A 23,804-nucleotide genomic window follows, 5' to 3' on the forward strand; every position below is an offset into this window, starting at 1 on the left:
GGAAGGATGAGAGAAAAGAAAGAAGGAAAAACAAAAAAACAGAGAAGAGTAATGAAGGAAGGGGGGTGGGGTGGGGAGCAGAGGGAGAAAGACTCAGAATTAGGGCCGGCCCTGTGGCTCGCTGAGGACAGTGTGGCGCTGGGAGCGCCACTGCGGGTTTGGATCCTATATAGAAATGGCCGGTGCGCTCACTGGCTGAGCGTGGTGCGGACTGCACTGTGCCGAGGGTTGCGATCCCCTTACCAGTCAGAAAAAAAAAAAAAAGACTCAGAATTAGAACATCTGGCTACCTGGGCCTACCTTCCCCGGGGGTCCCGTCAGCTGGGCCCTGTCCTTCACTCCTGTGTGTCTTATACCTGGTTCAATCCTCTGCTATGTTGCCAGCCTGGCCCCTATTGTGTCCCCACAGCCACAGGCACCATTGCAGGTATACGAACCCTAGCAGGCTTGGACCAGCTAGCGAGAGCTGCCTGTTAAAATCCCCTCCCACCCGTGTTCAGTGAAGTCAGGTGGGTAGCTTGATACCAGCAATGGTGAGGGAGTATTTACCCCATGACATCAGCAAATGCTGAAAATCAGAGCCCCCCCACCCCCCAAGCCGGCCCAGCCAGACCTAGATTTGGCTGTGAAACATTTACTGGTGCACCACTGTGTGTCTCTCTCCTTCTCGGTAGTCTCAGAGAGACTGTCCCTCTCCTGTCTGAGGCCCATCCCCTCTGTGTGCTCTGGGTTCCTGCCACCATCCATCACTATCATCTCCTTCCCTCCCCTCTATATCCTCTGCCTCCCTCTCTGTACTTGGGCATGATCCAAAGTTCAAATTTGCTCAAGCCTATGCTTTCTTTTTCTTTTTCTTTTTTTTAAGATGACCGGTAGGGGGATCTTAAACCTTGACTTGGTGTTGTCAGTACCACGCTCTCCCAAGTGAGCCACGGGCCAGCCCTAAGCCTCTGCTTTCTTAAAAGCGGATCTCACACATCCTCTTTCCTCTCCATTCCAGCTCAGTTTCTCAGAAGACTGTCGGCCCCTCACATTGACCACACCCTGCACAGGTCCCTACCAAACACAGGGGATGCTAAAGTCAACAGCAACCTCCTTGTGGTTAAAACCAAGGGGCAGACTCAGTATCCATCTCCATGCCTCTGGGAAGCAGGCACGGGGCTCCCCTTCTTGCAGGTCTCTCCCGTTGGCCTCAAAGACACGCACTCTCCTGCTTCCTCCTCCTCTCCAGCTGCTCCCTCTGCACCTTGTGTGCTCAAGCTCCTCTTCTTGACCTTTCAATGTTGAGTTCCTCAAGGCTTGGTCCTGGGTTCTCTCCTCTTGCCTTCCCAATGTGACCTCATAATTGCCCATGGCTTTATCCATCTGCTGATGACTCTCAAACTTCCCTCTCTGGCTTCTGGGTTCCAACAATTTATTCAACACCTCTTGGCAGTTTCAAAGGCACACCTGAAATTCAACATGCCCTTAACAGAACTCATGATGCTCCCTCCTGAACATGAGTCTCTTGGTTCCCTTGCTGAGCAGGTGCCCCTGCCACCCTGCCCCCCTAATCCTGCTAGAATCAGGCGTCACTATGGCTCCTTCCTCTCCCTCACCCTCATATGAAACCCATTACCAAGTTCTGTCAGCTCTGTCTCTTACATCTCTCTGGAGTCCCACCACTCACCTAGCCCAGTCCTCACTGCACTGCTCTCAGATCTCTGCCAGTAGCAAAGGTGGTCATTTCAATAACATATATCTGACATGTCACCTGTCTGCTCAAAACTTGCCACTGGCTTCCCATGGCTCTCGATTTGATAAAAGTGAAGTCTTTACCACAAATGTCTGTATATCATCCTCGTCCATCTTCTCAGAGATCTTGGAACAAGCTGCCCTCCCTCCAATCTCAGTATCTCTTCCTGGAATGTTGCTAATCCTCCACCCATGCCTCCTGCTCATCCTTCTGATCTGAGCCTAAATGCTCCTTCTTCCAGGAAGCCCTCCTTGATTTACAGACAAGATACCATGTTATGCGTTTGCTTTATAACTTCTTAGTTTTTCATGGTCAGTGTGTGATTATTTGACTGTCTTCCCAACTGTAAATTCCACGGGGTCTGGTTTGTTCACTGCTGAACCCCACTCCTAGCACACAGCTGGTATTCAAATACTTGTTTTTGAATGAATGAATGGTCTGGTTTTAGGAAAATTAGTCTGGCAGTGTGCACAGAGGATGGATTGGAGGAGGCAAGGAGGCTGCTGCACTGGGCCAGCAGAGAGATAATGATAGCTGGAACTATAGTGGGTCTGAGGAGGAACAGGCACAAGGCAGAGTTCAAAGTCAGAAGCCCCTGGTCTTCAGGTCCTGCTGGCTGGGACAGGAAGCATCAGAGCAGCAATTACACAGGGGAACCCCCCACCCTGCTTGTCTGCATGAACAAATCAAGCTCCCCCAACCTTCAGAGGTTCTGTACTGACCTCTGCCTTTGGACAACCTAAGAGGGAGAACCCTCCCTCATGGCTGGTCACTTCCCTTCTGTGCCCCGACAGGCAGGTTGGGGAAAGGCTCTCCCCCCACTGGAAGGTGCCTGGGGGCAGGGCCTGGATCTCCTCCCACCTCCTGCATCCTCAGCCCCTGCAAAGTCCAATAAGGCACAGGGATTGGCACACAGCAGGGGTGGGGATGGGGCAAAGCTGTTGCATCTTACGCAAAATGTGAGAACCACCAGAGGCACAGAGCACTCCCCTTCCTATCACCCCCTAGGGGCAGCATCTTCTGAGGCATGAAACCTTCATCTTATTTCCTACCGGGGGTCCCCACCCAGCTCCCAGGCCCACCACTGCTTTTTCTCATTCTTGAACAGGGGGCTCGACTGGGATCATCTGCTCAGGCCTAAGTGGCCCCCATCCTTGGCTCCAGCCCTCCCTGTGCTGAAGGCTTGAATACAGCAGAAGAGGCAGCCAGACCCCCCCCAAGGAAGCATCCTGTGGATGGGGCCTTGATGCCAGGTGGGGCCCCAGACACGAGGTGGGGCAGGCAGCGAGCACTCTTCACGGGCAGACACAGGACACTCACTCGTGCAGCTGACACAAAGCGGCGGCTACATCTCCTGGCCATGCTCCCCACCCAGCCCCACTCACAGAGACAGGGGGATGGACAAGATGGCATGGGGAGACCACTGGGCAGGACAGGCAGGATCAGTGGAGGAAGCGCCGAGGCTGGGTGGCGGTGTCCTCATGGCGTGGTTTATTACGATTCCATCTCACAAGGCGGGTGGCGAGCGGCAGTGGCACATGAAATCCAAGCCCCTGACAGACGTCTGCCTTGGGCACATGCAAACAGTGCAACATGGTCAAGCGCAAACACGGGGCGGACCGAGGCGACATGGGACACAGAACACGGAATGGGGACAAGGCTGGGGTGATGGGTCCTGATCCCGCCCTGACCCTTGTGGGCGGGGCAGGAAAAATAAGATTCGTACTTCTTGTAAAATGCCCATTTGCTGGGTATTTTCTTTCTCTGTATCTTGAAAAATAATAAAAAATAAACACACAGAAAAAAATCTCAAAAAAGGAAGGGAATGAAAACTCTAAGAAGGCGAGCGATGGGAGGCCCAGGAAGCCTGACCACTGTAGGGGCGCTGCCTCTTGCTCTTCAGCCTCCTCCATTCTTGGCCCCTTCAGTGGGCTCCCCAAGCCCCAGAGGCGGGTCCACAAGAGAAGGTGCCAGGCCTAGGCAGGGTCCCTGGGGGCCAGAGGGGGCATAGGCTGGGGCAGAGGAAAGAGGCCCACCGGCCCGCTGGGGCTCAGTTCCAGTTTGGGCCCAGCAAGCAGGGTCCACAACCTTCCGGGTTCAGTCCCCACAGGCCCGTGACTGGGCCGAGGCTGGTGGTCACAGGCGCAGCTCGTGGGTTTTGATGTGCTCGAGCTGCTCTCGAAGCTGTAGGAAGGAGGGCCGCACGGCGGCATCCAGGTGCCAGCAATTCTTCATGACCTCGTAGACTGCAGGTGGGCAGCCATCGGGGGCATCCATCTTGTAGCCCTTCTCCACCCGAGGGACGACATCCTTCAGGGGCTGTGGGCAGGTGGGTGGTATGAGTCAGTGCAGGGCCTGACTCCCCAGCAACCCTCTTCAGGGATCCCCTTCAGCTCCGCTTCAGACACAGGCCCAGGAAGCAGCCTGGAAGTTCCCCGGGGCAGGTCTGTGCTTCTAGGCCTCAGACTGCAGAGGCGGGGCCCACCACACCCGTGCCACCCCTACCTTGCTCCACGCCCCACCCTCAACCCAGCCATGCCCCTGGCCCCAGCCTATACTCACAATTCTTGGATAAGGCACTCGCCCAAAGGAGTAGATTTCCCAGAGAAGGATTCCAAAACTCCACACATCAGACTTGGTGGAGAATTTCTGTCATGTGGACGGGAAAAGCAGCATCAGGTCCTGGGAATCTGGGGTTCGGGGTGACCCAGGACCCCCACCTACCAATGCTCTGGCCTGGAGGGAGGCCCGTCTCACCTTCTCTCTCAGGGCCTCGGGAGCTGTCCACTTGACTGGCAGTTTGCCTGTGTCCTGGGTGCTGGAGGCCTCCTTGGTAAGGCCAAAGTCACTGACCTTGGCCACGTTGTCCTCAGACACCAGCACATTGCGGGCAGCCAGATCCCGGTGTACGAAGTTGTTGCCCTCCAGATATTCCATGGCCTCACAGACGTCTCTGGGGGCAGGCCAGTCACATGTCCCCTCAGACTGGGGCTCCCATAGCAGGGTGGGGTCCCCTTCGAACCCCCCACCCCTGGCGCTGCTTCACTCACAGTGAGAACTTGAGGAGACAGTCTCCGCCCAGCACCGACCGACCCCGTGACCGCAGATAGTCCACCAGGCTCCCCTGGGGGGCAGGACAGACAGCCCCCCAGGTCAGACTTGCCCTGCAGCCCTCAGGAACAGTGGGCTTGGGGGCTGGGTAAATGGTGACACCCAAGGGAGGTGTGAGGAAAGGGAAGGAGCAGGGGAGGGGTCCCACATCCTTGCTGAATACTGTGCTCAGCAAGACTCAGCATGGTCTCTTTGAACTCTTACAACTCTGAGGTGGGCTTTGTTATTATCTCCACTTCGCAGGTGAGGAAAGCGAGGCTTGGAGAGCTGTGGGACTTGTCCAAGGTCACAGTTAAGTGATGAGCCAGGACAAAAGGTGAGCCCTGGTGACTTCAAAGCTCAGTTGGGACAAGGGGGACTGAGGGAGCAGGGGCCCATGTGCATGGTGGGAGGTTTAGGGCAGCTAGAAGGCCCAGTGTTCAGTCCCAGATCTTGGGGCAGTGCCCACCTTGGCCATGTACTCAGTGACGATGTAGAGCCCGCCCTTCTCCTCCACGATCACGCCCAGAAGCTGTACCAGGTTGCTGTGCCGCAGTTGCCTGGGGCAGGACGGGGGTGGTCAAAGCCCACCAAGCCTCCCCGTACTGCCCTCCCACCCCAGGCAACCTCCCCACCCACCCCTGCTCCAACTCACGTCATGACCGAGGCTTCAGCCAGAAAGGCCTGGGCAGTGGCATCGTTCTTAATGCACTTGACAGCAACTTTGTTCCCTCGGTAATCGCCCAGCATCACATCTGTGGGGGAAGATAGCTGGGGCTGTTCCCTGGACTCCCCACAGTCCCTTGGGCCCTCCTGGGACCCCCAGCCCCTCCAGCTCACCTCCAAACTCCCCCTTCCCAATGGTCTGCAGCAGCTTCAATTCCTTCATGTTCAGTGCCCAGCCACCTGTGAGGAGGGGCCGGTGAGGGGTGTGGAGGCCAGGCTGGGGGTCACAGCTGGGATGACAGAGGCAGACTGGACTATCATGTGTGTAGGGTTCCTTGGAGGTCTCCAGGATGAAGACCTTGAAGGTCTCCCTGGATGGGGAAGTGCATGGAAGCCTGGGCAGGTGGACGGGGGTGGGCAAGAGGTCTGGGAGTAGGGCACACTCACTGCGGTAGAACTCATCCTGGGCCGCCACTGTGCCCTCCATGACCTTTGGTTTGATGAGGCGAGTACAGAGCCCATCTGCGTCTGAGGTGTAGTGCTGGGAAGGGGAGGACAGGGCAGGGCACTCAGAGCCAGCCCCCATGGCACCCCACCACCCAGTTGTTCACATGCACCGCCCAGGCCTGACCACCAGAGGGTGGCAGAGGCTGAGCTTGCCTGGCCAGCCGTTGCTTTGCGTGGGGACGGCTCCCCATTTCTGGCAGGGCAAGGGTTGGGAAAACCCTACTCTGACACATGACCCATTTCTCCTGCCACTCAACACCCACTGTTGGACAAACACCCAGTTGTCACTACCACTCTGTGCCTCGCCAGTATCCTGAAGCAGAGGGCAAATCCTGGCTCGGTCCTGATACCAACCTTTAACCAAGTGTGCCAGGGACCCCCGCCCTCCCCTACCACAGGCCACACCAGGCCAGCAGGCGGAATATGAGAGTGAGTATGGTAGACATCTGGGAGTCTGCCTGCGGCTACCAGATGCCAGGTGTAGCCTGGCCAGGGCTGGCAGAGCTGGCCTCGGAAGCTGCAGGAACATGTGGGCACGTCCGTGCAGATGCAGAAGCCTGGGGGACCTGGCCATCACAATATATAGCTCATGTTTATATACACACATCTGGGCATGTAGTTCTGTGAGTGGCTGAAGGGAAGTTAGTTCTGGGATTAGACAGACAGAAGGGAAGCTAGTTCTGGCACCTCCAATTTATGGCTGTGTGACCTTAGGCAGGCCCCTTAACTACTCTGAACTTTCATTTCCTGGTCTACAAAATGGGGCTAATGCTACCATCCTTGAGGTGGCATTGTGGGGTCAGAGACCAATCCTGGCATGCAGCAGGTGTTCCTGTAAAGATGTGAGAAAATGAGGGCTCACAGAGGTTGCACAATGTGCCCAGGTCACCCAGGAAGAAGTAGTGGGGCTGGAGCTAGAGTCCATAGTTGTGTGCAAGTGTTCCCGGGTGGGTGGGTTGAGGAGGGCGTGAGAGTGCGGGGTGAGGCCACAGGCAGGTGCCCTACTGGCTCACCTCCACCAGCTGCATGAGGTTCTCGAAGTACACCTCCTCGTCGATGCTGAGCTTGCTGGCATGGTACATGATGCGGTAGTGCTCCACCTTGCCTTCGCAGCTCACGCACAGCGTGTAGTCCCCGGGGTAGTTGGTGCTCTCCCGCACCAGAAACAGGCCTGTCTCTGGCGGGTAGAGAAGCCGCTCGGCCTGCTCCCGTGTGATCTTGCCATGGAACCAGCTAGGGGGTGGTGGGGCCAGGCGTCATAGTGGCCCAAGGGGACTGACCCTGGTGCCTCCTGACAGCCTCCCCTTTCTGAAGGTGCTCCCTCTGGTCCCTTCCACGGAGTACCTTCCATGGTTCCCACTTGCTCAGTCAGGTATCTGAGGCCCTCATTTTCTGCTCCCTGTCCCTTCTGTCTTCTGCCCTCCTATGCCATCCTCCCCTCTCTGTGAGGTCCAGCACCCACACCCTGCCCCTCTCCTCAGGAAGCCCCCACCTACATGCCAGCACCTGGCTCTAGCCCCCTGCTCTCCTCTGATAAGAGCGAACAGGGCCTGTTCTTCTTTTCTCCCTAGGCTGGGTGGCCCCGACCCCTTCTCCAGGTACTCACGGCATGAGGCTGAGTTTGGTACCCGCCTTTACGCCCTCCCGCTTCTGGACATAGTTGGCTGGGATGATGCCCTCACGGCCCACCTTGTTCTTGGCTTTGTACCAGTTGGGGTCCTGGGGAGGGGGCAGCACAGACACACTTTCAGGCCCACCCTCCTTCACAGGGAAACCAAGACCCAGAGAGAAGCCCCAGAGGTGGGAGGGTGAGGTGGGTTCCCTGAGTACCTTGGTGACAGCCACAATGGTGAGCACATCTCCTTTGCAGAAGGGAAGGTCCTGCTCAGCGGTGCCATGGAAGTTGTACTTGGCAATACATTCTGTACCGGATGGCCAGGCGGCCTGCAGGGCAGGCAACAGGTGGGAGGGTGCAGCCTTGGGCCCCTCTCCACCCACCTGCCTGCACACGCTCAAGGTCACAGCTTCTTAGCTGCCCTCCCTGAGCCTGGATGAGGCACTCCTTCCCCTGAGAACTCTGGGTCCCTTCCAGCTGAGATTCCTCCACAGGCCCCAGAGCTGTGCTCCTGTCTTGAGGCCCTGTGTCTGACAATGCACACTGGAATTCTACTTTATTGAAAGCTGGGATGGGACAAGGGCTGGGAAAAAGGGGAATGGTTTGATCTAAAACCCCGTTCTCTTTCCTGGGTATACGCAAATACCCTACACCCCACAAGCCCACGGTACCTGTATTGCCGACATCTTCTCAGATCTGGCGTCCCTGTGTCACAGGAAGGCTGACCTATCACTTGGTACCATTAGAGCTATGGGAGAAGGGCAAAGATTGTGAAGGGGTATGAGGAGATGGGCTCCACGTAATCACTGAACTCCAGATCCTTCCCAACAGGAGTGTGAACAGGTGCCAAAGGTTTCCTCGAGTTGGGACTTGGGACAAGGGCTGCTCTTTCTAGTCTCAGCAGCCTAAGGGCACTGAACAGAGGAAGTGGCAGGAACATGGAGGCTGAGGACCCTCAAGGACAAAGGGGGCCAACCCTAAGCCCCAGGAGCCTTACAGACCCAACAGAACAGCCAAGAGAGACAAAGGATGCTTGGAGGGTTGGCAGCACGAGCACCACCTGCCATCAGCCCCATCAGTCCCAGGAGCTAACTAACATGGGGGAAGGGGCCCAGGCAGCTCTGTGAGACTGAGAAGGCTCTGTGTGACCCAGGAAGTCACTCATGCTCTGTGAGCCCTTCAGGTCCTTTAACTACAAAAGCTTGCCCTGCAGCATCTCCAAAGCCAAATGCACACCGAGCCCACTTCCAGGTACACACCCAAGAGAAAACAGCAGTGTCCACCAAGGTAGGCCCAGGAGCATTCCCAGCAACATCATTTGTAATAAACCTCAAACTGGGATCTGCCCAGATGCTCATCAAGAGTAAAGTGGATAAACTATGCAGATTCACAAAATGGAACACTGTATAGCAGTGAACACAAATGAACTACAGCTCACAAAACAATGCTGATGAATTTCTAAACATAGTGTTAACCGAGAAGCCAGACAGAAAAGCACATACTATGTGATTCCGTTTGTATAAAGTTCAAAATCGGCCCAAACCAATTCATGCTGTCAGGACAACAACTGCCCTTGGGTGGGGGGGGCGAGGGACTGAAAGGGGTACAAGGGGACCTCTAGATGCTCGTTATATGCATTTTCTGAGCCCAGTCATAGGGTGGGTTCACTTTGTGGTGATTCACTGAGCTGTACCCTTACGGTTGGTGCACTTTTTGGTGTATGTTTACTTTAATAAAGTTGACTCCCTCACAAAAGCTACCCTGCCAATCCTGTGCCCCAGGTGCAGCAAGCCAAGCCTGTCTACACATATGTACTTTGCAGCCCCAGCCCAGAGCTCCTATCACCACCATCTTCTTCCCAAACACAGCCCAGAGCCCCCTTGGACATGTCTCAGGAAGTAGAGGGGCTGGGGCTACTGTTTCCTTTCTACAGGTGAGGAAACTGATCCTTAGACAGGGCCAGGGGCTTCTCCATGGTCACAGTATGTTAGAAGAGAATCTCTTTCATGAGCCTCGACGCCAGGCTCATTTGATGGGATGGATGAGGTCCAGGGGCTGAGCTGCTGGTTATACACATCAGCACCTACCCCAGGCCAGGAAGAGGGAGAAGACATCTGAGCAGGCGCTGTGGGGTGTTAAGTGAGCAAGGACTGCACAGCTTACACAGGCTTCCTGGAGGAGGCAGCGCTGAGCCTCGAAGACTGGAGGGCTTAGAAAGGCAGAGTGTGGCCGAGAAGGCAGCCCAGATTGGTGCAGCAGCCTGACCAAAGGGTCGGGCTAAAAAGCTGGCACAGCCAAGAGAAACTGGCATGAGTGAAAGATGATGGTGAGGGCAGGTGGGAGGCAGATTCTGCCCATCTGGGGCCCTAGGACCCTGAGCTTCCACAGTCCACCCCAAGCATCCTGTCAGTCTGCTGCAGGGGATGGTTTCAAGTGGGCCTGGCAGAAACCTTGCCAGGTGGCAAGGGGGCTTCCAAGGCCAATGTAAAGAAACAGGATTTGAGTCTGAGGGTGATGGGGCCTGGGGCTTCAGCAGGGGAACCTGTGATCTTGGAGAGTGGAAGGAACTGGGGAGAAGAGGGCCAGGGAAGACAACCACCACTTCCAGGCCACACACCTGGTTCTACAGCCAGGCAGACCTGAGCTTAAAACCCAGCTCTGCCAAGTGTGCAACTCAGGGCGACAGACTTGACCCTTCTGAGCCTCACACCCTCACCCTGAAAGGGAGACAGGGGTCCTCTACATGCGGTCTGTGGAGGGAGTGGAATGAGGTCCCAAACTTGGAAGTGTCTGGCATGCCTCCCACCACTCCCCCAGACAAAAGGACTTCCCTTCCTCTTAGGACACGGCCCACCCTGCCCCCAGGAGCCAGCCCATCAAACCCAGCAGGGACACTGAAGCCCAAGGAGGATGAGCCTGGAAACCTCCACGTCTACCCACATTCACACGGCTGAACCACCTTGGGGACAGGACCACCCCACCCCCAAGGTCCTCTCAGACTGCAAGTTATGGGGGGCCTGTGAATCCTTCTTACCCCCATTTTATAGAAGCGGAAACTGAGGCTCAAGAACGAAGTCACACATTAGCTGGGGGTGACAGCCCAGAGCTTGAGTTGGGGTCCCACTGTGGTTGGCTGGGCCCCAACCTTCAGGACCTTGTGAACAGGGGTCCTGCTACCTCTCCACATCCCTGTGCCGCCCCCTCTCTCCCAAAACTTGCTGCCGCTGCCACTGCAGGAGGCCTCAGAGGCTGTGGCACTGTTAGTCACCCTTCTAGCTGTCAGTTTACAAACACTCCCTTCCTGGCCTGCAGCTGCTGCCGCCACCACCTCCCCATTGCTTTGATGATAATAATAAAAATAATAACAGGCCTTGTTTTCTGAGCACTTACTCTGTGCCAGGCCCTGTCCTTGGCACATTATAGCTCATCAAATCCTCTAACAACTCCAAGAGAGAGGCTATTATTATCCCCGTTATAAGATGAGGACCCAGAGGGAAGCCCAGAGGCAAGGTGGCCTTGCCTGAGGTCACACCTAGAGTGAGCATCCTGTTCCACTCAGGCGTCAGACTCCTGAGCAGTTTGGCCTGTCCTTCCCCAATCCCCTAGTGCCTCTCTGCCCCACACTATGCCCCCAGAAGTTGCCCTCGGGCATAGAAGGTGGTGTTGAGAGGAAGAGGCAAGCCCAGGAGTGGTCAGGAGGAGCAAGGTGGGCTATCTTGCAGGGCTGGGCTTTAAAGGCTGCAGAGGATCTGGAAAGGGGAAAGAGGAGCTAATCACCTTTATTCTACCGGCTGTGAATTTGGGACCCAGTTTCCCCCTCTGTACAATGGATTGGTAATAACCCTGCAACTCCAAGCGCTGCTCTGAGAACTGGAGTCACTGCCTCTCAGCACTAGGAACGCTGTCTGCCTTGCCACAGATGCAAGAGGGAGCCTTGACCCTCTCAGACAGCCCCTCCCTGGTGAGGTCATGAGCCCAGGATGGCTAAGCAGCCTCCCAGCCGGTGCCTGTGCTGGGGCCCCCTTCTTATGGCATCCCCAGGAGGTGAGCCCCTCCCCCTCTGAGTCACAGGCTGAGAGAGCCAGAGTGGCTGGGAGGGGCTACTGCAAACTCAGGCCTCCACATCCAGCCTGTGTCAGGCACAGACGGGGGTCCTTTCTGGGCTTATCTGAACTTAGGGCCAGGCCACTCTACAGAGGCAGTGCAGGAATGCTGTCCTAGGCGTCATGTACATGGTTTTGCCACCAACTTGCTGAGTGACCATGGAAAAGTCACTTGACCTTTCTGGTACTTGCTGGCTCCTACCTGCCAGACGAGTTTCCCACTTGCAGTTCCCAGGACATCTGTGCCCTGCCCACTTCCCTGCCTTGCTATTTCCTCCCCACTCCCACCCTCTTCTCTACCCAAGGAACTTCCACTCAACCTTGGGGGTGCAGCTGAGGAATTTCAGCTTCTTCTGTTGTACACATGCCTAAGAAAAAATGTAGTAGGACAATCCCTGCAGTATACTGTTTGGAGTAACAAGAAATGGGGAGACAGCCTTTATGTCCACTAGTGGGGGACTGGGTAATAAGTGACCAGACCTCCCCAAAAGGGAGCAGCGTAGCTCCAGCGGTGATGGGGCCAGAACAGATCTCCAGGTGCTGATACGGAACACTTCCAATGACATAGTAAGTAAAATGGCAAAACACCAGCTCAAGTCATTGAAGGAAATTGCTGGGGGAGGAGGACAGAGACAGGGCATTCAAGTACCACCCAATGGACTAATCAGAAAGAGGAAAAAGCACCTTCACAATAGGGAGATCTGGCAGACACTTCCTTAACCAAGTGATCCAATTAAGCATCACCAAAAAGGAGGCTGGCCAGTTAGCTCACTTGGGAGAGTGTGGTGCTGGTAACACCAAGGTCACAGATTCGGATCCCCATACCGGCCAGCACCATAAAAATAAATAAGTAAATAAAGGAGACAGGACAATAAGTGCCTCCTGTGTGATGTACTGAGGAGGGCACAGCATCACTTGTGTAATATTCCTGCCAGAGCTGTTTAACCTGATTCCAATCAGGAAGGAGCAATCAGACAAATCCAAAACAATTGCCCTGGATTCTTGACATCAATGTCATAAAATACCAAAAAAAGGGGGGCGGGATAGAGAATGTTCTAGATTAAATAGGACACTAAAGAAACATGACAAGATTCAATACATGATTGTGAATTGGATTCTGGATTGGGGGTGGAAACCAGCTATAAAAATCATGTGAGGACAGTTGGGGAAATGAAAGTAATAGACAGTATCATAGAATTAACACCAATGTTTCAGTGTGATCACGGTACTGTGATTATGTAAGAGGTATATGCTAAAGTTCTCAGGAGCGAATGATACGATGCCTGCAACTAACACTCAAACAAATCAACAAAAAAACCCCACACACATATGTCTACGCAGATAAAAGAAGAGGCAAAACACATGTGGCAAAATGTTAAGAACAGGGAAACCTGGGTGAAGGATATATCAATATTCATTGTACTACTACTTCAACTTTATGGTAGGTTTGAAATACTCAAAATAAAAGGCTTTAAAAAAGCCAGGTGCAGATAATCTATGGTATACTACCAGTTGTGTTTTTAAAGATGTATACTGTGTACCTTAACTCAGAGATGCCTAGATTATCTTTGGAAAGACAGAGGAAACTGATAACAGAGGTTGCCTCTGGGATGGGAAGGGAGAATGGGACCAAGTTCAAGGGAAACTTACTTTTTACTGCATATGTGCTATTACGTTCTTTTTGACTTTTCTTTTTAAACCACATGCATCTATTACCTTCCCCCTAAAAATAAAATTGACAATAATAACTTTTTGTAAACCACCTCTGTCAGGAGCCCTCCTTGGGTCCCCAGCTGTGTTGGCTGCCCGGGCCTCTCACACATCCCTGTGTTCCAGTGAGAACCTCACTGGCTGTGGCCTGTGGTTTCGGGTGGAGTGGGAGCTGTGTAGGGGGAGAGCTAGGGTCTGACTCATGTCTGCATCCCCAGCATGGGCTGGGCCCATGGTGGCCGCTCAGTAAATAAGTGCTGAATGAATGAATGAATGAACAAATAAACGAATGAACAAAGGGGGGAAGCCAGGCTGGCTGTACCACACTGAGGTCCTATAACCAATGGGACTATATTTAACCCCAAAAGGACAGCAGCTGTCACCCCACCCCTACGAGGGCTAGAGGACAGGGGACTTAGGATGTGGCAGGGCCAGTGTTCACTCTGACTTCCTGTCCCAAAACTTGCTCCCAGCAGCCCTTGTGCTGGGGTCCCGGGAACATACTGGGCATTGTGCCCAAGTGCTGAGGTCAGTGGCCGCAGCCTCAGGCAGGCTTTTCTTGGGAACCCAGGCTTGCAGGGAGGGGAGATGAAGGGGAATTGGGAGCCCAGAAACTCCCAGGCTGCCCTTTCTTTGCCTTGGAGGCAGCTGTAGAACACCAAAGCCAGGCACGTGCTAAGGGCCAGGATAGGTCAAGGGGTTCCTTGCCCTGCCCCCCTCACCAAAACTCTGCTGCCTAATGGGGCATGGGAGCCTTCAGTTACTGTTTACACCCTGCTAAAAATACACACTGAAAAGGGAAGTGCACAAGAGACCTGGGGACTCAGGGCTGTGGCCCCTGGAGACTCTGGTCCTGTCACAGGACCCAGCTGGACAGGCCCTCTGGGGGCTGGGACAGCCACCTTGCCTTCTCATTCTTTGAGCCAACATTTCAGGAGCCATCCTGTGTGCCCAGCACCATGCTTGGTAGGCCAGGATGGGCAGGAGGAGGAAAGGGCCTAGGAGGTCCTGCCCTTGGGGACCCAAGATATTCACTCATCAGTCTCTCTTCTGTGCTCAGCCTGGGTCCTGGTGCTGGGGACCCTGACAAAAGGCAGACCTGGCTCCTGTCTGCCTGGCCACCAGTGGTCAATCCTGGCCTGGAGTGCTCAGTGCCTCAATAGATTGAGGAGAGACAGGAGCCAGCTGGGAAAGCTTCCAGGAGGAAGGGGGAGGGGAGAGGCAGCTGGAAGGATTTCAGGGGGAAGCAGCTGGGAAAGGGGTGTGCAGAGCAGAAGCAGGCTGAGACTAAGATTCCAAACTGTGGTACAGAGGGAGTTAATGAAGGCTGAGGAAGTCTTGGGGTGGGGGCCCAAGGAGGCTCTGAGCCCAGCTGGAAGTTTCCTACAGGTCACAGGACAGACACAGGCAGAATTAAGTTTCAGATTTGGCACACCCCCTCAGAAAGGGCAGTGCACCTGATGAGGGCGGGGCACCTGCCAGCAGTTGGGCTGGTTTGGCAGCAATAAAACCAGCCCCACCCCTGGTTCTGCAGCAGGCACCCAGGCTGACAGCACTGTCACACCCCAGCCACACACCAGGAGGTAGGGCTGGAGGGTTCTAAACCTCCCTGGGAAGAGGGGGAGGGACTGTAAGATGGCTCGTGCTGGCTCCAGTGCATGCTGCCCTAGCCTCACCTCGGGAGTCCCTCAGCCTTCAGTACCCCTGACCTAAGGGGAAGGGCGAGTTTAGTGGCTGAAAAATGTTAAACACCAAATTACAGCAACTCACTGGCTTTTTTCCTGCTCCCAATGGCTCAGTGGGATCGGAAATCCCATCTAGCGGTTTGGAAGAGGTGGGGGCTGGGCTGAGGAGAGGCTAACGGGAGCCTCCCCCCCACACCGCTGCGGCTTGAGGCTGCCACTCCTGGCCCAGAAAGATTTCTAATTACCGCTCAGGAGCCTAATTACCTACGTGTGCTGGGCAACGGGGACTCTGGGCCTCCCCAGGGCCCAAACCCAGGCCTCAGTTCCCCTCACCCCCTTAGTGCAGACTGTGGTCTTTGCATCTTCATTTATCTACATTTACATACAGTCTCCCAGCACTAACCTCCAATGAACCCTTAAAAGCCATGGAGTATCCTTGTCTCTCTCTCCAAAGTCTCCTTAGCCACACTATAGTTGGAGAGACTGAGGTCCAGAGGCCCACGAGCTGTCTAGAACCTTGGCCCCCAGACTTTTGGTCTCCACATTTCAGAACTGGGACCTGCAGAACACACAGGTCAGAAGGTAGAGCTATGGGGGCCAACACAAGGGATAGACAGAATTGCTACCCCTTGAGGGAGAAGCGGGGATCGACGCTCTCCCCCAGCGGGATGGACTGCACACATGAAAGCACGAGCACGAAAGCCTACTCACCCAACCTGGTTTGGGGCCCTGCGCCAGTCATTTAATCCTCAAGAAACCACATGGGGCAATGCTGACTTCTGTTAGAGGAGAAAACAGGCTCTGAGGAGGGTCATCTGGCTTCCAAGGGGTAGAACAGGGACTTGAACTGTCAGAATCTTGCGCAGGAGACCTTTCCCCCAACCTTTCCCTAAGCAGGACATATGACACCCTGAAAATGGACAGATGAGGGGCACCAAGAAAAGGTCTGCCCAGAGCTTGGCCCTTCTGTTCTGGGAAGCAGAGGTACATCTGTGCCTACTTCTTGCTCATCTGCATATCCTGGCCTTGCACAGAGAGGCTAAGAGCTTGCCTGGGGCCTCACAGCAACTAGAGACCCAGCAGCCCTAGAGAAGGTCCAAACAAGGATCTCTCCCCCACCATGCTTCTTCCTGAAATGCTTCTCAATTTTCACAGGCCCTTCCCCTCCAGGAAGTCCTCCAGGCTGCTCCAGCCCACGTAGATCACCAGCTTCTGAGCTCCCACCAGCCCTGACAGGAAGTTGGAACCACAAGCCTCCCCTAATTGACTCCCCTGAGTCTGGTCTCCTCTACTGGCCAGCAGGGAAGCTCTCAGGGTTCGTTCTCCATCCTCCCCCCTTATCTCCCTGCAGCATGGACAGCACAGGCTGCAGATGCACAAGGCTGGGTGGAGACCAGGTGCCAGGTTGGGGAGGGCGGAGAAGCAGCAGCCAGTGTGGACAGGGGTTAGATGACACCCAGGTTTTCACCCGCCCACAAGGCTTCCAACCTTGCTGAGAGCATGACAGTCGCAGCAGTGCCAACCAAGCTTCTCTTCTGCTTGTTCCTTCGACTCTGGGCCCAGACCACAGAAGGGGAGGGGAGAGGCGGAGGGAAGCTGCGGTCGGAGGGTGTACACAGCTAGAGTGTGATGAGAAGCTGCCCTCATCACAGCACCTCAAAACCAGGAAGAGAAACTGAGCAGGCAGAAAAGGCGGGCTGGGCTGCATCGGGCCCTCTGGTCTCTGGAGGCCTGCTAAGGGAAGCTCCCAGAGAGTCGCTGGACAAACCACTTCTTCCTTCTGGGCCTCAGTTTCCCCATGGGAAAAATGAGATTTTCTACATGGTCCTGCCAGTCTGCCCCTGACGGGTGCAGTCTATAACCAATGGGCACCGCAGGCTGCATCATGTCCAATAAAAGAGCCCCCCGCAACTGGTGGAGCACTCCTGATCCCGGTGAGCAGGGGCTCAGCCACCCAGAGCCAGCGTCTCCCTGCTCGCTTCTCCCCTCAGCCATGCAGAGAGCATACTAGCTATTCCTTTACCAGCTCTTTATTTTTAGGTCTGAATTTGACTTTAATCATTACTTAGCGGTTTCTATTTCCAGCCCATGGATGAAGGGACCCAGAAGGGAGGAGGAATGGAGGCAGTGCTCCCTCCCGGGCGTGGGGGGCAGCCTGATCCTCCACCCATCCTATCCCCAACCAACGGTGGCGGGAACTAAGAAACATCCGAAGGGTTCACCCCAGCCAGGCCAGCATCTTGGGGACGGCCCCACCCTGTGACCACATCCCAGCCCAAACTGTGGGACAGGAGGGCAGTTGTAATGCCCACTTCCCCCGCACCAAGACCAGGAGGAGGAAGACGCTCCACAGGCAAAAATCTGGCAACCAGAGTCCTGAGGCTGTGTGCCTGAGGGACCTCTGCATTGGAGGGGCCAGCTGGGGGAGGAGCCCCTGCCTATGTTAGTCCTGGTCCACCCTAGGGTCATCTGGGGCTATGGTCCCTTAGGCCCAGGGAGTGCCAAGCTAAGACTGGTTTCCTCCTACTGCCCACGGGGTGGCCTCAGGAGGATACTCCTGGTTACTCTGCTCTCCATAGAAGCAGAACGAGAGCAAGGTGTGTAACTGTGGTACACACTCAGGCTAGACGTGGGGAACACCTGCCAAGGAGGAGAACACTAACACACGTGAGTTCCCAAGTGACTCTGGACCGTCTATGTTCCCTTATAACTCCCAGCTGGGAGGCTCTAGAATCCAGACCCCCACCTCCTAGACTTCTTCCCTTCCCTGGCTGCTGGGAAAGGATGGGAAGATGAGGCTGGCATGGCTGTGCCCGGGTTGGGTCTTAGGATGCCTGGGTTCCTTGCCCAAGTCTCAGGCTAAGGAGGCCTCTATTTCCACTGGGGAAATGCTGCGCTGGGCTGGCCTAGCCCAAGCTGGGAAGTGGGAGGCAGCTGGGCTCTCAGAAAATAGGCCTGGTCCACTCAGCTCTAATGCTGGGAGACCGGAAGGGGAATGGGTGGGGTCAGGCCCTGACACCAACCAGCAGCCCATCTTCTTAGGGCCAGCCCCATGCCTGGGCCAGCCAATCACATGGTGAGGGAGAGAGGGGAAGGCAGGGAGGTGGGTCAGGGCACTGGCCATAGGAGTCCAGAACCTCAGGACCAGAGGGTGTCCTAGGGGCTCCCTGGGCAGGGGCCAACTCTCTGCTGGCTGAATGGTCAGCCAACCACGGCTCGCGGCTCAGGCATCTTCCCCACACGTTGAAGCAGTCTGCAGTGGCATTCTTTCCACAACGCCAACCCCTACTTACAAATGGTAAGTAGAGGAGAGGGGTCATGCCAGGCACTTTCTAGTTAGTTAGTTCACACTGTCCTCACTTGCCTCTGAAGCAGGTCTCACCATCCCTGTTATTTATATAAAGGAACTCTGGCTGAGAGGATCAGTGACTTGCCCAAGGTCCCTCCACCCTGGCCTAAGTGCCATGGCAGGGCCTGGAACCCATGTCAGTTGGGTGCCAAGTTGCCTGCTCTCTCCAATATTCCTGACAGCTTTGGGGGCCTGTAGTAATAACAACCACAACAGCGACAGATGGGAAACAACGCACATGCTCAGTAAGAGGTTATGTGCAAAGTTGCTGTGGCAGAGCTGCTTGGAATATTCTGTAGCTTTCAAGAGGTAAAGTTACTTAGACCGTGTAGCACCATGAAAAAATGCCCTCAGACACAGTATTAAATGAAAGAAGGAATGGCACAAACACTCAAATGATAGCAGCCATGATGGAAAAAATCAGGAAAAGACCAGCAGGGAACTCCAACATGCTAACAGTCACTGCCTGGTGAAGAAATACAGCGGGTGATTTTTTTTGTTTGTTTTCTAAGTTTTCTATAGTGCTGTTTTGGTACTTTCTAAATCAAGAAAATTGGTACATACATAGTTTTCTTATAACGAGCTCAGATTTGCTTCTTTGGGACCTCCCTGCTCACCAGCTCTGGCCCAGGTGCCTGGTACATTTCTGCCATGGGACAGCCTTTCCCATATGGGACAATCCCTCAGACGTGAGGATCTCTCCCTACCTTCTCTTTACCACCCAATACCTCTATTCTTTGGGGGCTACATGTCAAGCCTTTGAAATCTCTCAAATGATGCAGTCCAGAATTGGACCCAGGCAGTCCTGCCCCATCAGGCAACCTAGGGGCCTTTGGGGGCAGCCACATCACTGTGGCTCCTAAGCCTTGGCCCTGTGCTTATTTGGGGGAGCTGAACTCTGCCCCCCTCTGCAACACTTGCCATAGGCCACTCTGTGGGGCTCAACCTCTTGGGTCCTGCAGTGGTGAAGAGGAACGTTTTCTCATCTTTCCGTGTCCTTGACCTGATGCAGAGAGAAGAGCAGCCACTTCTGAGAGGGAGGAAGGCACCAGGCTCGCCAAATACAAAACATAGCCCTGCACATGTGCTAGCCTGAAGACAGACTCCTTTCTACAAAGGCCTTGGAACTCTGGGCTGCACCCTAGTGCTCACAGTTTGTAAGGAAGCACCCAACCATGTCAGGCCCCAGCCCTGCTCAGGTTGGAAAGGAAGTTAGGGCTGGGTGTGGGGCTATGTGAGGGAACCTCACAGGTCCAGGACATCTGAGTCCCCTCTATGGTCCATGTAACGGTAACTAGAAAAACCCTAAATAAAGGGCAGGGGCCTGAGCTGGAACCAAACCGCCCACAACTGCAAGGGGGCCCAGACATGGCTCAGGATACTCCAGGGAACTGCCTGCCCTCCTGGGATCCTGCTACACTCCCAACCTCACACCTGCTGCATTTGCCCTGTTCCTGCTGTGGCCACACCAAGGAAGACATTGGGATCCCCCAAGGTACAGGGAGCATGAAATAGGCTCCTTGGGTACACCTGTCCTGACAATGCTCCCGTTGCCAAGGCTGTGGGGTGCTGTCAGTGGAGACAAGGCTCCCACCTTGCCCATCCTAATCCCATTCATGTTCTGAACTTGGCTGCTTCTGTGCCAGCTGGGTAAGAGGTGTGTGGGGGGCTGGGTCAGGACTGACCACCAGGCTGTTTCAATTCAGCACCAGCAGCCAGGATCAGGCTTCCTTGACACACCACACAGGTGTGCCCACACACTCACCACATCCCCTGCTGGTGCGACAGCCTCAGGCACCAAGGGGAAATTTCATGGTTAGTGTTGATGCTGCCTCAACGCAGACCCAGGCAGAGCTGGGGCCGGAAGCCTTTCCCCTCCTCTCCAGTCCTCTGCAGGGGAGCATGTGCTTACCCCACAAAGTCACTCCTGGACCAGGCTGGGGGCCTATGTCCCTGGTAGGTAAAGGTGCCTGCTTGGTTTTCCTTTACCCACGGCAGACCAGCTCTGTAGAGCTGGGGCTGAAAAGACAGCAGGCCTAACTCCACCAGAGGCCTGGGATATCAACTTCCCCCTTTGAATCTCGTTCTCTGGTCTACAAAATGGTCAGGGTAGTGAACCCCTAGTTAAGCGCTAAAGGTCTGGTGGCTGGACACACCCCTTCCTGATACCTGGCCTGGGCCCTGAGGAGCCTGGAAGAATGGGCTGACCAGGGTGCCAGGAGGTAGGGGCATGGTGCTAATGCCCAGTGTCACCTGCACCCAAGACCAAAGTCCTGCCCAATTTCCCCACCCAAGGGTCAGAGGTCTCTGGGCTTAGGCCTGGTCTTCTGGGAGGCCAAGGGTGACAAGCTAGGTCCCAGGAACTGGGTTTCTAGCAGGGCCCAAGGCAGGTGGCTGGGCCCTGGACTCAGGGATGAGGGAGAGGTCAAAACCAAGCAGGCCAGGGCACCTGCAGGGAGGCCCTAGGCAGGGAAGGGCAAATTCCCCTGAGTCCAGCCCATTCTCCAGGGCCCTGACCCATACTGATCCTTCTTCCTCCAGGGCTCCAGCCAGCCCCCACTCTGAGCTCCACTCAGGGGGACTCAGGCTGGCCTGAGACAAGTCTGGCGCTACAGGGCAGTACCTCCCTCGTGCGCTCCCTCCCAGTCGGGTTCTGACAGTAGCTCCCGGGAGAATTCGAACCCGTGAAGGAGAGGTAAAGGAGGTGGGGGATGGGAGTGGAAGCGGCGACGGCGGCGGCAAGAAAGGCTGGACGTGCGACCTCCACCCTCCTCCCTCCAGTGGACACTCGGACGCCCACCTCCTCCGGGACTGCCAGGCACTCACCTCTCTCGGGCGCTGCAGTCCGGGCCACCTCGCCGCGGGCGGCATCAGCGGCCTGCGGGACGGTCCATGCGGCCAGGGGGGAGGGGAGGGGCGCAGGGGTCCCCAGGGGGTGCGGTACAAAGAGGAATGGGTGCAAAGAGAGGGGAGGAGGGGCTGCCAGACAGAGGCAGGGGGATGGCCGCGCGGCCGGGGTCGGGGAGGGAAGAAAGGCGGGGAAAGGGGGGCGGGAGGGAGTCGGGGGGGAGGAAACAATGTAGCCGGCGCGGCCCCGGCAGAGTTCCGCTTCCGAACGCAGCCACCGAGGTTCGACTTTGGAACGTCGCGCCGGCTGCCGGGGGCCGCCCCGGACGCTCGATCGGGGAAGGCGGGGGCTCCCCACGCTCCACGCCCGGGAGGCTCCGGCGGCCAGAGCCTGGCTGGGGCGGGAGGGACGGCTAGCCTGGGGACGACCCCGACGGTGGCGCGGCCGGGCGGTCGCCCTGCTCGGACCCCGCCCCGGCAGGACCCCCGGGGCAGGGTGCGGAGTGGAGCGGGAGCGGGAGGGCGGTGGCGGGCTCGGCTGCGGCGACCAACCTCGGCTCGCCCGGGGCTCCGCTGGGAGGAAGCTCGCAGGCCCGGCCAGAGGAAGCGCGGCCCGGATCCTCCGCCCGCGGCAGCGCGCCTGCGCGAGGGGGCCTGCCCGGCGCGCGGCGGGGCGTGGGCCGGCGGGGCGGCGCCCCCTGCTGGGCGCCGGGGGCACTGCAGGGGGTGTGTCCGCGCCCACGCCCTGCCCCCACCCGCCTGCCTGCGTTGAAGGCTCCCGAAGGTCCCTCCCAGAGGGCCCATCAGCCCGCCTTGGAGCAAACTCCCAGCCTTCTCTGGGCGCAGCTCTCCCGACGTAAGAGCGATGGAGACTGGGCCTGGGCCCCTCGCAGCAGTAAGCATTCATTCATTCACTCATTCATTCACAAACATTTTTTGCCACTGACAACGTGACAGGCCCTGTTCTGGGGTCAACTGGTAAGAGCACTTCATTACTGTCAAGGAGTTCTCAGTTGGCTGGGGACAGACTGACAGGCCAACCGTCAGTCGCAAAGAAATAATTGATAAAAGTGGAGAGGTGGGCCGGCCCGTGGCTCACTCGTGAGAGTGTGGTGCTGATAACACCAAGGCCACGGGTTCGGATCCCATATAGGGATCGCCGGTTGGCTCACTTGGGAGAGCGTGGTGCTGACAACACCAAGTCAAGGGTTAAGATCCTCTTATCGGTTATCTTAAAAAAAAAAAAAAAAAGTAGATGGGATTAAAAAAAAGGGGGGGGAGAGGTGGTGTACAAGGTGAACAGGAAGCAGAAAAGAAGGGAGGGCTAGTGGGAAGAATTCATAGAGCGGGGACCCAGGCAGAGGGAACAGCATGCACAAAGGCAGGGAGGATGAGAGAGCTTCTGGGAACTATAAATAGCTTAGTACTGCTGCAGCTTGCAGTGTGGGTGGGGGAGAGTGGTGGGAGATGGGTTCCTGCAAGCGAAAGGGGTCAAGAGAGATCCAAACAGCCTCATGGGGCTTTCCTGGACTTTATTTTCAGCCTGGAGGCAATAAGGAAGTTGTTGGTAGCTGTGTGACCTTGGGCAAGTTCCTTAACCTCTCTGTGCTTTAGTTTCCCCATTTGGTAAAATGGGGGAAATACTAGCACCAACTTCTTAAGATTTTGTGGAGAGGAAATGAGTTAATACGTTTAAAGTGCTTAGTGTACAGTGGCTGGCACATGGTGAGCCCTTAAATAAGTATGGGCTGTTATTATACATCATTGTCAACGAGGAGCAGTGAGGTGATCTGCTCTGAGCTACAGAAGCAGTGTGGTCAGGCATTGGGGGGGACAGCATGGGGATGCAATGATGAGGGGGAGACCAGAGACTTGAGTTTAGGTAGGAGATGTCACGACACTTTCTAGGGGCTGGGCCCTGAAGGAAGGGTCAGGCATAGGTGGGTAGAGAGGAGGGGGCATTCTTGGATGGGGGAAGTGAGGTGTGCTGGCAAAGTCTTGGGATGAAAAATGAGTATGAAGGGGCAGTAAATAAGTATGAGAGGGACAGTAAAGGGCACCGTGGGAGACAGAGCAGGGAGACAGTGTTGCTGCAAAGAACTGCAAATGCCAGGAGCAAGAGCTGAGTGTGTGGTGTCCCGCTCCCCACTGACAAACTACAGGTTAGCCTGGGCCAGTTTCCCAGCAAGGAGCCAGCCTTTTGGGGAGGGATGCCCTTTGAGGAGACATCTAGTAAGTCTCAGAGATAGGTGTAGTGTAATAGAAAAAAGTATAGAGTTTTGGGTTCAAATCTCAGAGTTAATTCTTGGCTGGGCCACTTACTAGCTGTGTGACCTTCGGTTGGTTACCTAAGGTCTCTGAGCTCAGTTTCCTCTTCTGTAAAATCAGGCTCAGAATACACCTCCCGCATGAGAGATGGTGCAGATTCAACAAGATAACAGCCTGGGGATGAGAGGGTGCTCTCATAGATGGTTTCCCTTTCTTTCCTCTGAGGTCA

At 55.6% G+C, this 23,804-nt stretch overlaps 1 protein-coding gene across 3 annotated transcripts; it reads right to left on the bottom strand.

Annotated features, from left to right (window-relative positions):
• Positions 1-3,226: 3,226 nt before the first annotated feature.
• Positions 3,227-21,911, bottom strand: CSK (C-terminal Src kinase). 3 transcript variants are annotated; one of them, XM_063089469.1, is made up of 14 exons: positions 21,287-21,911; positions 15,823-15,890; positions 8,285-8,361; positions 7,829-7,942; positions 7,605-7,717; positions 7,012-7,231; positions 5,939-6,032; positions 5,666-5,731; positions 5,481-5,580; positions 5,295-5,385; positions 4,786-4,859; positions 4,493-4,688; positions 4,298-4,384; positions 3,227-4,054 (listed from the first exon to the last, which is right to left on the bottom strand). In XM_063089469.1, exons 3-14 carry the CDS (start codon positions 8,297-8,299, stop codon positions 3,872-3,874), a joined length of 1,353 nt encoding a protein of 450 aa, XP_062945539.1. In that variant the 5' UTR covers positions 8,300-8,361; positions 15,823-15,890; positions 21,287-21,911; the 3' UTR covers positions 3,227-3,871. The 3 variants fall into 3 exon arrangements, with proteins under 3 accessions (XP_062945539.1, XP_062945538.1, XP_062945540.1); XM_063089468.1 differs by lacking the exon at positions 15,823-15,890; XM_063089470.1 differs by lacking the exons at positions 15,823-15,890; positions 21,287-21,911 and adding an exon at positions 15,515-15,587.
• Positions 21,912-23,804: the final 1,893 nt, after the last annotated feature.

The sequence above is a fragment of the Cynocephalus volans genome, chromosome 3 (genome assembly GCF_027409185.1).
Source record: "Cynocephalus volans isolate mCynVol1 chromosome 3, mCynVol1.pri, whole genome shotgun sequence".
NCBI lineage: Eukaryota > Metazoa > Chordata > Mammalia > Dermoptera > Cynocephalidae > Cynocephalus > Cynocephalus volans.

Coding starts and splice junctions, on each gene's coding strand:
- CSK (XM_063089468.1), bottom strand. Junction 4,860..5,294: donor TCACTGAGTACATGGCCAAG/GTGGGCACTGCC, acceptor CCTGCCCCCCAG/GGGAGCCTGGTGGACTATCT. Junction 4,055..4,297: donor GAGTGCCTTATCCAAGAATT/GTGAGTATAGGC, acceptor ACCTGCCCACAG/CCCCTGAAGGATGTCGTCCC.